This window comes from Gallus gallus, chromosome 2, assembly GCF_016699485.2.
Source record: "Gallus gallus isolate bGalGal1 chromosome 2, bGalGal1.mat.broiler.GRCg7b, whole genome shotgun sequence".
In the NCBI taxonomy this organism is placed as follows: domain Eukaryota; kingdom Metazoa; phylum Chordata; class Aves; order Galliformes; family Phasianidae; genus Gallus; species Gallus gallus.
The window spans coordinates 130,547,499-130,562,775 of NC_052533.1; the positions used below are offsets into that span (position 1 = coordinate 130,547,499).

Here is a 15,277-nt window from a genome sequence, read left to right on the forward strand (position 1 = left end):
ATGATTTTTGGTAGTAAACTGACTTATTTTCAAGTTGAAAATGTGATTTTTTTTTTTCTTTTCCCCTCTAAGATATTGGAATTATTTTTTAAGCAAAGAGCTTAAAAACTAAAATACAACCCAAACAACAACAAAAAAATCTATTAGATATAGTCTTGTATAAATACCTACACACAATGATCAAGTCACTTTTCCATCTTTTCTTTTGAGCTGAATGGCATAGAATGTCCAGTTGGGGCACTGCAGTTGAGGACAGATATGGATCAATTGGAGAGAGTCCAGAGGAAAGCAGCAAGACTAATTAGAAAGTGTAACATATAAGGAAAATTAGAAGTAAGTGGGGTTCTTTAATCTAAAGAAGAAAAGATTGATTACAAACATAAAACTCATTTCATACATAAGTTGGCTGCAACAAGAAAGGCAGTAGTCCTCTGTGAATGGAGATGTGTAACAGACTGAAAGACATTTAAAAAAAAAATTGCATTTTCCAACAGTAAGAACTGAGTCTATGCAAATCACTAACCTGGTTTTAAGCATTAACCTTGCTCCCCTTCAGCAGAGATTGTACAATTTCTTGACACACATGTCTGTCCTAGCAGTTCTGGTGTAGCTATTCTTGTCTGGGACACATGGCCTCTTACAGTTACATCCAACTTGATTTTTCTTCAGTTCACATTACACTTCATTTGAAGGCAGTCTTTTTACTTATGACAATGATATCTTTATCAACTGATAAAAACAATTGCTCTCTCTTCAGTTTACTATTTAGTATAGCAGTGCAAATGCTTACCTTCAGCATAAAGCAAAACGTATAGCATATTTCAGAAGTAGCAGTTCTTAGATTACAGTTTATAGTTGTTACCAGGGAGATCAGATAAATGATCTCTAACTTCTTGGCACATTACTAATGTAGTTTTTAACTTAAAAACTGTCCTCTGGTTTTACAGGTCACATTGTAGTGGGGTTGTTTTCTTAATTCACTGTTAAACTTACTGAGCATTACACTGGATAGATCTAAATCATTGGTATCAACTCAGTTTTCTTATACCTAGTGATAAGAAAGAAAGGAGAAAGAAATGTCATAAAGTTCCATAAATATAATTTTTATTTACATTTTTTAGCTGCTGTAACTATTGGTTTTAAATTTCTTTTGAAATAAAAGATCAAAAATCAGATTTCTTTTAAACACCTACAGGAACCAGGAAAATTAAGTTAATACCTCAGTGCATGAGGTACCTGAAGCTTCTTTTTCTGCCTTCATATTAGAAGTTCCCAAGCCTTATGCATCTGAAGCGTTTTATTCTTTCTGCTAGTTTTCTTTTTCATTATTTTCCTTCTATCATTGTTATCTAGAGACCTGAGTTTTAAAAAGAGTGCTGACTTTGAATAACTGATCCTCATCCTGTGCCACATCCTTTCAGACAAATGCACTGGCAAACTATAGTTGCAGTTCTGTAAAACTTTGCTGCACTGTATCTTTTGCTATTTTTTGAGTATTCTGTTTTACGGAGATTAAGAGGAGGGGGAAAAAATGCAAATATAGTTCTTCATGCTAATATTCAGATAGACTCTTTGAGAGATGTAGGAATATCCAAATTCTATAAATAACTTACTCTATAAAACTCTACCTTTTGAAGCTGTCACTTCCGTGATGAAGAGATACTACTGGGCTCGTGCATCCTTTTCCTGAATCTGTTCACATACAGGAGATAATTAAGCAATATAGACTGACACCTGGTAGGGGTAGTAAATGACTTATGAGAATTTGGGCATTTCGTATTTGTTTTTCCAAACTAGAAAACAGTACCATTTATGGCAGATAACTTAAAAGATGGTAGCTTAAATCTTGAGTACTTACTGCAGTACTACAGATAAACTATAAACCAGCCTATTGTCTAGTTATGTTTGCACATTTTTTTTTTTAGGCTTATTGCCTCACATATGTAGTGATTTTCCTGGTCTCTGTACTGCTTGGATACCTGACTTGGGAGTATTGAGCTATTTCTCAGGGGTAGGGAAAACAGACATGCTTTAAAATAAATTTTTTAAAATCCTATTATTGTTTTTTTATGTACTTAATTGTCCATGTACTTCTGAATTAAATTTTAAAATGTAATGCTCTCTTTTGGTTTTGAAAGTTATTTCAATTGGAAACAGAACATTCCAATGGTTGAAGGACTGTGCTTGTGTATGAGAACTCAGCCAGTCATTGCCAGCTTGCTTCTTTTTTCCTCTAGTGTAAGTTTCATAAAATCAAAAACAAGCAAATAAAAATAACCCACAATATTATGATGGTTAGGTGGTTTTTTGCAAATGTAACCTAGTAAAACACAAAGTATCTCATGTTAAAATAAAAGATAGAATTTTATAATTCCTTAGCCTAGAGGTTTACCATGTTTTTTCTTTTCTGTGTTGTTACTTGATTTCTTTAGGACAGATCACCTGTATGTCTTCTTTATCCAGTGGAGTCCAGAGCTATACACAGAAGATACTGGAGATTCTCTTCGAGAGCCTGGATTTATAGTTGTAAAAAAGAAGGAAGAACCTGAAAATAGCGAAGAATCTACTACTGAAGATGCTGCTAAAGAGTGGGAGGTAAGGAAGAATGGTGTCAAAGACTCTTTAACAGTATTTTAATGATATTCTTATGTAAAACATTTTCCCAATAAGAAGTACAAAGTGACGTACTTCTGTCTGCTTACTGTAATCATTATTGCTTAATTTATACCATCCTGATGCTTTGCTCTAACAGAAGGTCAGGCAACATTTCACTATTACAAGTCCATTTTGTTTGAAGCAAATTTAGTTAATTAAAACAAACGAACAAAAAAATCCTCACACTTGAATGTGGTTACAGCAGAGAAGGTTTAACATTGATGAAGCAGACTTAATTTCCAGTCTAACTGACATTTTCTGATTATACGTATTTCTTTCTTATACATTTGTCTAATAGTGATTGGTAAGCCTCAAAACAGGGATGAGAAAAGTGAGGAAAATTAATCTATTAATGAAATGTTTCTCCAATAGCACAGTAAAGAACTTCTCAACTACTGTAACCTTTCAATACATAAATATATTGCATGGATTTTAGGAATATACTGTAACTGAAGCTATTTTCAATGAACGCATCCCGTGTGAATCTGTGTCCACTGTTTCTATGGACACATCTTTACATGTCTGTAGCTGTTTCTTAGTGTACATACAGTAAAAACGTGTAGTCTTGTGCATTCCAGTGTCAGTCAGAAATTTTGATTCTTGTCAAATTGTTCAAGTAATCCCATCAGCAGTGATTGCTTTGACTCTCAGGACAGCAATTGCAGTATCTGACTGTAAGCTTGATTTTTATTTTTATTTTTTTCCCATTGGAGAATACTGAAATTGGACAACTCCAATATAATACTTGTGTTTTATGTAGCGCTTTAAGTTTTTAATTGCCATAGCCCTTTTTCTTTTTTTATGTAATAGCTTTTTTTGTAGGTAATAGTTTTCTTATTAGGCTCAGAAGTTAGAATGTTAGTAGAATTCTGAATTCAAACATGTCACTTAGCTAAGTATTAGTCAATTAGTTGTAGCACCAGTCTATGTGGAGGATTTTGTTGCAATATTCACATTAATACATTGCATGTATATCTGCTGAACCTTGAGATTTTCAGTTATTGTATTGCTCAAGTATTGTTATTACTAATACATTTTTTTTATATTAACTGTAGCTCAAAGCCTTTTTGATGTTTTAAAGCCTAGCTTTTTGGGACACAGGGTTCAGACTGGCAACTGACCAATTTTAAGGCACAGTCTCTCAATGAACTTTTTGATAATGGAATGTTAATAGAAGTACAGAACCATTTTCAGAGAAAGTAGGGCAAGTTTTTCTTCAGGATTAAATTTGTAATGTGTTAGGATTTATCTGTGAAGCTGCTAGAGGCAGTCTTCTTCCTAAGTGTTACCATAAAATGAGGTAATTCCTTCAGCCTTTATTTAGATCTCCTATGGAAACAATTGTAGGCAGCACTTAAATACTGTTATTTCCATTTGTGTTGTGTGGAGTTTGTCTCAAATGTGGTTCACAGAATCTAATCAGGAGAATGATCGGGGAAAAAAAAAATTGAAATGTTTGACACTACCAGGTGCTTCAACCTGTTATTTACAATGTTATTTACAATTGCAATGCTTTTAACATATGTGCTAAGAAGTACCTGCAGACAAAATAATGTCAGCAGACAAAATCGTGGCTGCTGTTATGCCCATTATTTCCACTGTTGTTTTTTTTTCCAATTTCAGTCAATGCATTTCCTTTTTATAACCTGCCAATCTTTTTCTGTCAGCTCTTGATCCTGGTTTCATCCAAGGTAGCAGGAGAACAGTATCCTTGACACTTCTTAGTAGAACTGAGTTGTTTTTTCTGTGGACATTGACTTGAAAAATAGATTGCCTTCTTCAGAACACATGGTAGGAAAGCTTGGGGTAGAAAGAAAATGAAAAATAAAAGCTTTATGTACAAATATATGACAAAGCACTATTGATTCGTTTCTGAAAGGGGAAGCTAGTGGAGTAGTCTCCTTTTTTCCAAAGGTAATATCTCTGCAATTGTTGCGTGATACTCCTGAAGTGGAGACAGAGTGAAGAGGATTAATGGTTAACTGAGATGTTTGTAGTGGTGCTCTGAGACAGTCATGATTGTTTGTCTGATAGTCCTGTATTGACACACCCAGGTGCAGCTTTTTTATTAAGAGACTTAAAGGAATTACTGCGATTTATTTTTGTTTGTTCAGTAGAAAAAGAATTAATGAAAAAAGGAAAGTAAAGACCAATAAGATAAATAACATGTAGAAATGTGTGTTTTCTTCTATGGTCTGTATGGTTTATTTCCTATGAGCCTTTGCCATGAAGTAAGTTAGCAGGTACAATTTCTGCTGATGTACTGGCAAGAAGATCAAGACTTCTGCCATCAGATAAACGCTACTTTTATCAAATATGAAATATTAAAAAGTTAACTTCAGAAAAAAAAAACTATGCTCTTAAGTTTTAGGTTCTTTGAGGTATTATCCTCAAATCTTCCTTCTTTGTGTGTTCAAATGAATTTGCACCGTTCATCAGGGAAGAGGATGTTTAGTTGTTCTGGTGAGTTTTGTTGCAATCTGTCCTGAGTTGGTTGGGGTTGTAAGACTTTCCTACATGAAATAGCACTATTTTGAAGTTGACTAGAGGAAGGGAAAAAATGGAAAACAAGTGTGTATGCAAAATGTTCTGGTTTTTTTTTACCATATTAAGGGTGTAGTACAGAGTTGTTTATGTTCCACTGTACTTGTGCACACATGAAGATGAATCTTGCAAAACCCGCTAATAAATATTTTTCTATGAAAGTTGGGCGTAAATAAGGCCCAATCTGTTCAAACCTGTAGAGGGTCAATAGATCAAATCTGGGGAGAATGGTCAACTGCAAAGAATATTCAAAGCAATGTATCTAGATCTGTACTCAAAGGAAGATGCTGCACTCCAAGAACTTAAAGCAAGGGAAGGGTGTTAGAGAGGAAATGATAGAAATTACTTTCTAAGAATGCATAATGTAGATATGACATAATTTGTGCTATCCTATGTTTTTTTTATAATAAACTTTTTGTATGTCCTATTTGTCTTACTGAAGTACTGATTGATCTCCTCAGAGAATATTGGATTTGATTCTAGAACAAATCAAAACTCTACTGAGGTGAGGTACCACAATTAAGTGTCTTTATTATCATATAGTGTTGGGAATATATGATTTTTCTGCATAAATCCTATATCTGATCATCAATTAGAATACTGACATGAAAAATGGAATTACTCAGTATGGACAGAGCTAAGTATTTCTCAGACATCAAAGAGGTTCTAAGCAGTTTTGATGAAATCAGTTAAGGAAATATGTTTCTTCTTAAGTCTGTTAGTAGAAATAAACAGATGAATTACTCTGCATTGGAACAGTTAACTGTACATAGTACTGATTACTCCTTCCTCTTTGCATTTCCCCTTGTCATCAGATCTTATTCATTGCAATTTTCCATGTTTGAGTCATACTTCAGACCCACATGAATTTTAAATATTCATCCATAAGAATGGTGAAAACAGGAAGTTCATTGTCTTAAGACCTGCAAGCTAGTCTTGAAGTAGTTGGAAGCTAAACTGTTATAATGGTATCCATTAGTGTATCCGTTGTTTGGATAACACAGAAAGCCAGTTTGTTCTGAAACTGTCTTGAAGTTGGCTTCAGAAATGAAGCATAAACTGATAGATGTTTGCATCCAATTTTCCCAGTTTCCTGAATCATTAAAAAAAGTGCTCAGAAATTCTGTTTGTTTTTATAGAAAAATGAATGTCACAAACAGGATAATGTCTCCAAGTGAAGCAAAAGCAGAAGGATTTTCGGGATTGGGATATTGGATATAGGTGTGAAGTTCTTTACCTGATCTGGACTGTACCCTGTGACACTACTGTAGTAGTAAAATGAGCGTATCAGTGAGCATTGCTGTCTCTCCTTATAAAAATTTAAGGCCTATTTATACTTTACAGTATGTTTACTATAAATTTATTTCCATTCTATGCTATTTTCTAAGTGAAGCACCTGTTTGCCATGTCTTACATCTTAGTGTGGTGTGGTCATAATGCTGCACGTCAAAGGAGATAATGCCGGATCAGCAGAAAGAGCAGGAAGTCGGGAAGATGTAGACTTTGATATTACAAATGTTGTCTCTTAATCAACTAATTAATATATGCAATATACTGATTTTTTTTTTTTTTTGGTATTATGTGCTATTTTGAAATCATGATGATCACTATGCGTGTGTAACTTCATTAAAAAGCATATCTAATGGGCTTTGCTCTTGGTCTGGGCAGTGAGATTCTTATGAATTTGTGCGATTGAAGAGAAACTGTCAGCAGCTAACGTAATGCAATGGCTTTCATAAAAACTGGTCACTTATTCTTTCTTTTGTAATTAGAAATTGTAAAATTTTTTTACAAGAGATTGTAAAAAGTCTCAACATTGTGGTTAGGATATTTCTTAATTTGCTCAAGTTATTTTATTTACTAAATCTGCTCTGAAACTCTGTTTTTGAATGCGTATTCACTACATGGAGCTATTCTCTTGTAGCTGGAGTCATGAACATGGAATTGTAGTTGATGGTTATTTTGGTATTTAATGGAGAGAACTGAGATAGTCCCTTTGATAGGAATTGGAGCTGAATCATATGACTAAAAATCTTGTAGTACAGAGACTCCTAATGGCTTTCCAAGTGCCTCTGGAAATGCAGAGGAAAACTTTGTGGGTAAGAAAATGCCTTTCTTTTTTCCTGAACTTTCAAAACAAAGGATAACTTAAATTAGATTTCCTTTCTCAAGAAGTGTTGTTGGCCAGCTAAGGAGCTGCAGCAGTCAGTGCTGTATGGAGTACCCTAGAAGTGGGCTATGGTACTGCTGAGTGTGTTTCTTGCAGTCAGACCTCAGTTAATCATAGTTTCACTTCAGCGTGGCTTCTTAGTCTACACACAGGCAGAAGTTGTTGCAACAAAGGTGTGTAAACATGCAGTTGCTCTGGAAGGCGAAGTTTTTTTTGCTTGGGAGCTAATACCTGAAATTATTCTGTTTATAGGCAGTAATGTCATTATTTCTAAACTTGACACAGTTTCCAAATTCACCTGAAAGGCTTTTCATATAAAATAGTTCGTCCACCTTTTGTTGAGAGGCCTGATTTTTTTCTGCTTTCATTTATCTGTCTTCTGTAAGTTCTCTAATAGCAAAATCTGAGACCATGCCTTGATTTTACTTGCCAGAATTCCTGCAGAAGAATTAGTAAGATTGGTGTACTCCCACCTGTGTAGATCCTGACAACTTGTACGTTTACAGTTTTAACATGCAGGATATACATCTCTCATCAGATCTATGCAGTCCTAAACAAAAAATGTAAGACTAACAGTACTGATAGTTTTAGTGTTGCTTCTGGTCAGGTTATTCTAGTGTGGATGGAAACTATGCTATTTTAAACAATACTTGAGTCAGCTTTCAGTCTTCTATCACTAAAGAGTCCAAAAGGAAAAAAGAGAAGTTATTACAAGCTGGGACACATGCCTATCAGACATAATAAATAGCAACCTTGTCTCTTTAAGAATACATTCAAATAATTTACTGAAAGCGAAACTAATTACTACATTACTGAAAGCAAAACTAATGTCAGTGTTTATTAGTTTTCATGTTTGTTCCCAGAAAAAACAATATAACCGCATAATATAATAACAGCATAAAAACAGCCTTTCTTCTCATCAAGCAAAAATGCAGGTGGCCAGTGAATTGCATTGAAGGCACTCAATACAGTCTGGTTCCTGTGATTTGTTTTGTTCAACTTTTAGGATTGCTTCTGAAATTAGCTGATTAAATTTTAGAAGCAGTCTCATTTTGCATATATGCTTCAATTTTCCTAGGGAGTGACATTTGTCACTCTTTGTCATGGAATCTGAGCACCTACAAAGCTGCATATACAAGAAGTTTTAAAATGGATATCTGATATCAAAAGCATATGTGAGCATCTGTCTGGACTGACCTCCCTCCCTTAAGGGGAAAAGAGCAGGAGAAATGAATTCCTTAGTTACTAATGTGATGTTGTTCAAAAAGTATGCGTGTTACATATAAGGATTATACAGTTCAACTTCTATCTCATTGATATCAGGATGTTGTATTAGTTACTAAGTGAAACAGAGTAATGCTATCTAACCAAATTGCAAAGATGTTTCACGCCCTGCATCCTGTTTTTCTTACTGTGCTTATTATTCAATTTTTATATTGCAGTTTTGTAAGCTGATAACTTTGAGTGTTGCATGGCCAATGTATGAACTAATTTGGAGGGGAAAAGAAAGCATTTCATAAATTGTGTTGGTTTGTACCTTTTCTGTCTTTTCTAAAGACAAGTTAATTTATTTAAAAAATAATGTATAACAGTTGTTAAAAAGGCCTTGTGTGCTTCTGCCCTGAATGTTAATTGCATAGAGATATTTTGCTTAGTTACAAACTAGTAATGGCACTAACAAGGCTATCATCTGATACAAGTAGATGCATTTTGTTGTGTTCTGTTGTCTGGGTAGCAAATCAGTTGATGCTCTTAAGTGTGTGCTGCAGACGTGTTGGGTCTGAGCTGCTTTTCCTTATCTGTGGATTCTCTTTAATTATGAACTTTTATGGCAAGGCAGGAATCAACCAGCAAAAAGATACAAGGTTCTGGTTCAATTTAACAGATCAGCAGTAAAACCCAGAAATGCACCAAAGGATAAAAAGAACAGTTTATTTTGTCTTTAATTAGAGAATGCTCCTGGGGTTGAGATTCTTAGATGAGCTCTTTTCTTTTATCTAATAGAAATTTATCTTCTAGCCATACAGAAGAGAAAAGTATGAAGGAGCAGGATGGAGGTCATTCACAAGACAAAGCTTTTTGTCACTTCTGTAACTGCACTGTTCCAGAATGATGCCCAGGCTCTTGTTACCTGCTTTGTACATGCCTTCCCCTTCCAACATACTCCCAGCTGCAGAGCAGCTGCCAGCTGATGGCCAGAGCTGCTGGAGGACTGAACATCAAAACAAGGTCGGCAGGCAGACTGATCTGAAAATGTTTCCGGTGCATTTACTCCTGTTAAACTTTACATCTCTACTTAGGTGAGAAAGTGAGCTTTCAGATCTCACCAAGCAAGTCCATTGCTCTTTTTCTTTTTTTCTTCTAAGCAAGATGTAAAAATCCTTTTGAGAAGCTCTTGGTAGGAGCTGCTTTCATTTCAAGAGAAACTAGAAACATTCAAGTAAGTTATTTTAATTGCTTAAGATTTAAAAAAAGGAAAAGTGGAGAAGTTCTAAAATCAAAACTACACGATGGCCTGGATTCATAGGTTCTTCCTCCAGCTTTGGAGAAGCAATGTGTTAGTGAGCATCTGGGAGGAATTCATTGTGTTATTTTTGTAAGGGAAACAAAGCTGAGGGGGAGTTGGTTCCGTGATTAGCTTTCCCTTTTGGCTTAAATGCATTTCTGTAGGCAGTTTGAAAGAAAGGGATGGATGCGGAAAATCTAAGCTTGGCCTACTGGATTTATTTCTTGCAGATTTTCTTACATGTATTGCAGTTATTTTAACATGAAATGGTTTTAATTCAGTCTGTACAGTGTGTTTGTTGCTTTATCCTTAGGCATTAGCTTTCATAGTGATTTAAGAAATAATAAATGGGGTTTCAGTTTATTTGAATCTTACACGTACACAGCCAAATACTGTGCGAGTTGTTTTGTAATGGCAGGTTTGAATGTGGCAGTGATAAAACAGAAAAAATGTTCATAGCTCTCTTCATAGTAATTCTTGTAAGTTGGAACAAAGTCTCTTTTAGAGTTCCCAGCTCCTAGGGAACATTTTGCAAGAGAAACATTTTATCCATCTGAATTAGATGCAGTTCCCTATTAATACAAGTTGAGGTGTTTCAGAGCGCACTGTGCAGTATGGTTCAGTGTGAGTTTTGCGACTGTTTTCCTCTGCTTAGCCCTCTTGGCTTTTAGATCAGAGCAACAGCACAAGTGATCGATGTATTAATGCTGTGCTGCTGTCTGCTGCTGCCTTTGCTAATTCACTATTTTCTCCAATGACTGGTATAACTGGGTGTGGAGAAGTGGAATAAAGCTTGCAAGTGCTGACACAAGGAAACTCTCAAAGGAATGCTCTGAGTATTACAGCTGAACACACCTGATTAAATAAACATCCTTAAAGGAAAACGAAACACAATTCCAGAAAAAATAAGAATTTAGCATCCAGAATACTTTAAAACCTTCAGAAATATACTACTTATTAAACTTTAACTAGTCTTGGAACTCCAAGAGGAAACTGACTGTTTGTGTGCTTGTGATCTAAGACAAAGTAGTTTTAATACTGAATGCAAATTTGGTTCTGGTAGAATTTGTTAATAATGAATGTCACAATTTCACAAGCAGCTCCTAATTTGGTATTTTGGGTATCGTGTACAAAAAAATTAAGCTGTTCTGTATCTTTAAATATTTTAGCCTTTCAACAAACTCCTTCTCTGCAACCACCCTTGAATACAGGAAACCTTTCTTTCTCTGTACCGTCATCATTTGGGATGCAACTCCCCTACTGTACACTTGCTCATTTGTTCCCTGCCATGTCAGTCAAACCTGCATCTAGCAGCCTATCCTGTCACCATTGTGGGGCTCTGTCCGTGCCTGGAACTGACTGCAGGTCAGAATGCTTTCGAACATCGTTGAATGGTTCTTTTGTCTCTTTTTAGAAGGGAAATGTCTCGTCTCTGGCATGTGAGAGAGGGAAGAAAGCATCAGCTAGTTAATCATGAATATGTTCTGGTAATTTTCAGTGCCGTTTGTTCATTTGTTATTCTCATATTGTAATGGTGCATAGACTGTTTCTGAAAGTTTAAATTTAGAATGTGTAAACAGGATAAGAAGTCAGATTTTCACTGTTTTTGAGTGCATAGTTTATTAGGTGCATAATTTAATTGCTGATATTCCACTGGCACTAGATGAGCATTTACTTTGAAAGTTAGGGGACTACAACAGTTCTAATGTTGGTGGGTTTTGGTGTTTTTGTTGATATATAATGTATTAGTCCAAAAGTGGGGGGGGGGGGGGGACTTGGTTTGTAGCTAAATATATTGAACTGTAGTTTACATTAGCATTTAGGAATAAAAGTGTAAATCCAAGCTACTACTTCTGTATGATTTCTCAGGAGTTGTTCAACTGCATGAATTTCTGCTGATGCTTCTTACTTCATGCTAATGCATGCTGGCTGTACTCACAAAGGGAGTGTGGGAAAGGCAGAACACTGTTCTTATACTTCATTAGATCTATGGAAGTAACTATTTATTTTTCTGTTTTGCCCAGGAAGGCTTAAATTTGCAGTAGAATATAAAAAATATGTCAGTGAGACTTGCAGAGCAGTAACGTCTTGGGGAAAGGCAAGAAACAGTCTTGACAGTTTACTTCAGCTTTATGAGCTGGCAGACCTAGAAGAAAATTATTATTCTAATTATTTTTAATTCAGACTGACAAATTTTTTGCCATCTTTGTAAGAGTTGGAGATATCTGGTTTCTGGTTTGTGTATCTTTTAAATATGGAGATATAGATGCATCTTGCTTTCTTTTTTTTTTCCTTTAAAAATAGTAGTAGTATGCCCTGTTGCAAGCATTTCCTTTTAGGACCAACACTTTGTGTTAGCCAAAGTCCATATATGCTAACGAAAGCACAGTACATTTATGCAGAAGTGATTATCAACTCCTCTGGAGAGTTTGAACTATATGAGAGCCTGTCCTGTGGGGAGGCTCAACTCTGAGAATCTTCTTTGCTGGGAGAGTTGTGGAGAGCAGTCTTCTCATATGTAAAACTACTTGGGTCAGAAAAAAAGGATGTAGAGATAACCATGGAGAAGAATATCTTAAAATGTTACTATATTGACAGGAGATACTGTGTATTTTTACTGTGTTTTTTTTTTTGTTGTTGTTTTCCTTCAGTGAAGGGTCATGAAACTAACGTAACCTTACAGAAAAGTGAGGAGTACTGCAGCCATTGCTTGTGTTATGCAAGACAGTGGAAAGCATATGAGACTGGCGTAGTATATTAAGTTTTGTCTAAATGTTTCATCAGTGTTCTTTTGAAGCTCAGATGAAAGCTCAGCTGACATGAAGTTAACATAGTCGTTGGACCAAATGGGATTACATTCAAGCAAATATGCTTTTATTAAGCATAAATCATTCTGGTTTATTTACCCCAAACCCGTTTGCTGCTGGTAGTAGAGTAAATGCTTTTTGGTGCTTTCTCAGAGAAATCCAGAAGGACAAAATCTCAGTGTCTATCCAAGGCATTATGCTCCCACATCAAAATGTCAGTGATGCATTTGCTTTCTAGTTTGTCTGGTTTTCTTCCTAAACCTATTTCATATTGACTCTTTGTACTGAAAAAGAAGAGATGCCAGTAAGTTTCTAGAATGTCCAAAATGCTGGCAATTGTTCTTCCTGTCAAAGCACTTCCAGACAAAAGGCCCCAGACAAACAAGAGAACAAAAGGTGGAATGCTGCCTTTCGAAGTGCTTGTCGTGGCTGGAATGCTTTGCAGAGCTTCTGTAGGGATTGTTAGCCAGAGGGGAAAAAGCCAGTAAAACCTTATCTCAGGCTTTTATATTCTGAAGATTTTGTGCAAACGGCATTAAAATGGTGTTGGTTTTAATGGCTTCCATGTCTTGAGGCTTACATAAACTTGGAGATTATTAATGTATTGTTTAACAGTGAGCTGATGTTTACAGTTCTTTGACTATGCTTAGATTGTGGAGATTAATAGTATTTTCCACGTGAAAGATGAAAATTTTAATGCTTCACTTCTGTGGCTGCCAGAAGTGTAAGGTTGCTACCGAGAACTTTTGGAAGTCGGTTTTTCCGTGTTGAGTTTTGTTAGAGTTATAATAGTGAACTGATCTGAGTGTTTTTTCTTAAGTAAAAAAAAACACCACCACCACAACCAAACAAAAACAACAGTAATGATGCAAAGTGCAACCCAGTACTTTCTTTAGTGATTATTAAGTCAAGAACCTTGTACTAATGACAGACGTTTGCCATACACAGGTTAATAAATACTGTATTATTAATTGTAAAATCTTAGTCCTCACAACAAATACAGTACAGTAGTAGATGAACATGTGAAAAGATTGGTTATAAGCTGAAAGAAAACAAGCAAGTAGGTGAGGCTTATGTTTTCTGTGCATTTTTAGTGGTTTGTGCTATCAGTTTGTCTGCAACTGACATGGGATTCATTTGCCTGCTTGTAAGCATATGTGGCATCTATATGGCACTTTGTCACACCTGAAGGGATGATTGGATTTGGTATTTTACTTGGATCAGTCTGCCTTCAAGTGGCACCTTTAGGTCAGGCACTGAGTGCTTTGATTGAGGCAACTCAACTTGTTACCTGCTAGTGCTGAAACTGCCTTATGTTATTCTTTAAGATAAGACAACAGGAACCAAGTTGACATCTCTTTAAGAAAGGGATTTTCATAATTCTGATTGTTAGCTCTTTACACAGACATCATAACCTTTATTTAATATTTGTGTCTGTTAAATGAACTTGTCTTGTTGGCATTCTCTCTCAAATGAGTGATTTGTAATATCATGAATAGTTTGTTATAAAGGCTTCCAGACTTTGTGTAAACGTTTTGTGTGATTAAGGTTTTGACTGCTCTTTTAAAGGTCATTTATTAGTTGTGGTTATTGCAGAACTTTTAATTTTTCCTCAACATATATTAGTTATGACCTTCTACAGTTGCTGTAGGCTCAGAACACTTCAAGGTGGATAATTAACAGTCCTTCCTGCAATGCTGTGGAGACACCTGATCATGGAGAACATTGTCGTCTTGTGACATACTGAGCTCTTCTGTCACCACTCTGGAAAATGTTCTGGTGTGCAGAGCAGTTCTGAGACTACCAGTTTTAAAGAGGAAGAGCAGGAATGCCTGCCAGTTTAGTGGACTCAGGTCCCTTTCCTTTGCTAAAAATGGTTAACTTTGTACTTCCCCTTCCTTGTCACCAGTAGCATGATAGGAAGCTACTGTGACTGAAAACCACACAGATCTAAATTGCTTAGTTCTACTGCCACACCTGCTGCCTGAGCTGCCTTGCATAAACTCCATTCCTGGCTATAGGCAGGGTCCACAACCGAGGAAGAATCATGGTCCTGCTAAACTGCATTGTAATTTTGCCCTTTCAGTTTGTATTTTGGCATGCTGGAAGTGCTGTCTGGTTGCTCTCTTATCCATTTGTATTTCACTCATTTCTTTGACCGTAAAACGTTGAGAGTCTGCCTCTCTGGCTTTGGTTGGGACTTGTTTGTTGGGGTTGTTGACCCTAAATTTTTTGGGATGGTACATTTGTCTTACAAATAAATGAATTAATAAAAAAGCAATTTCAAAGCATTTCATAACAGTATTCAGTTCATGAATCTTCACGGGAAACTATTTACAGCCCTTAGAGAAGTTTCAATACTTTCTTGCCCTTTCTCAGTTACTGATAATATAGCAATAGATTGATGGCTTAAAGTAACTTGTAAATGACCTAATAAAATTACCCAGCTGATTTTGTTTTCTTTAATGAAATAATGTAGAACAAGATGCAGAACTTCTGAGTTTAGAGAAAGTGCTCACAAAGGAGTTTTCACTTCACCTGGTTTTTCACAGGTGTATTAAGGGTGAATAGAACAGTTCAACATACATTTTCTTC

General features: G+C 35.7%; 1 protein-coding gene across 29 annotated transcripts in view; it reads left to right on the top strand.

The window, feature by feature from the left end:
* OXR1 (oxidation resistance 1) overlaps window positions 1–15,277 on the top strand; it is a 245,380-nt gene that overhangs the window by 212,418 nt on the left and 17,685 nt on the right. For 27 of the 29 annotated variants that reach the window (XR_005857266.2, XR_005857267.2, XM_046928711.1 and 24 more), the window contains one exon: window positions 2,433–2,595. Coding sequence is in view for 27 of the 29 variants with exons in the window: in XM_046928711.1 (XP_046784667.1) it covers window positions 2,433–2,595 (163 nt within the window). In the remaining 2 variants the exon portion in view is untranslated. Of the gene's footprint in view, window positions 1–2,432; window positions 2,596–11,200; window positions 11,363–15,277 lie in introns of those variants that run through there. The other 2 variants (XM_040695434.2, XM_040695435.2) reach the window with 1 other exon arrangement.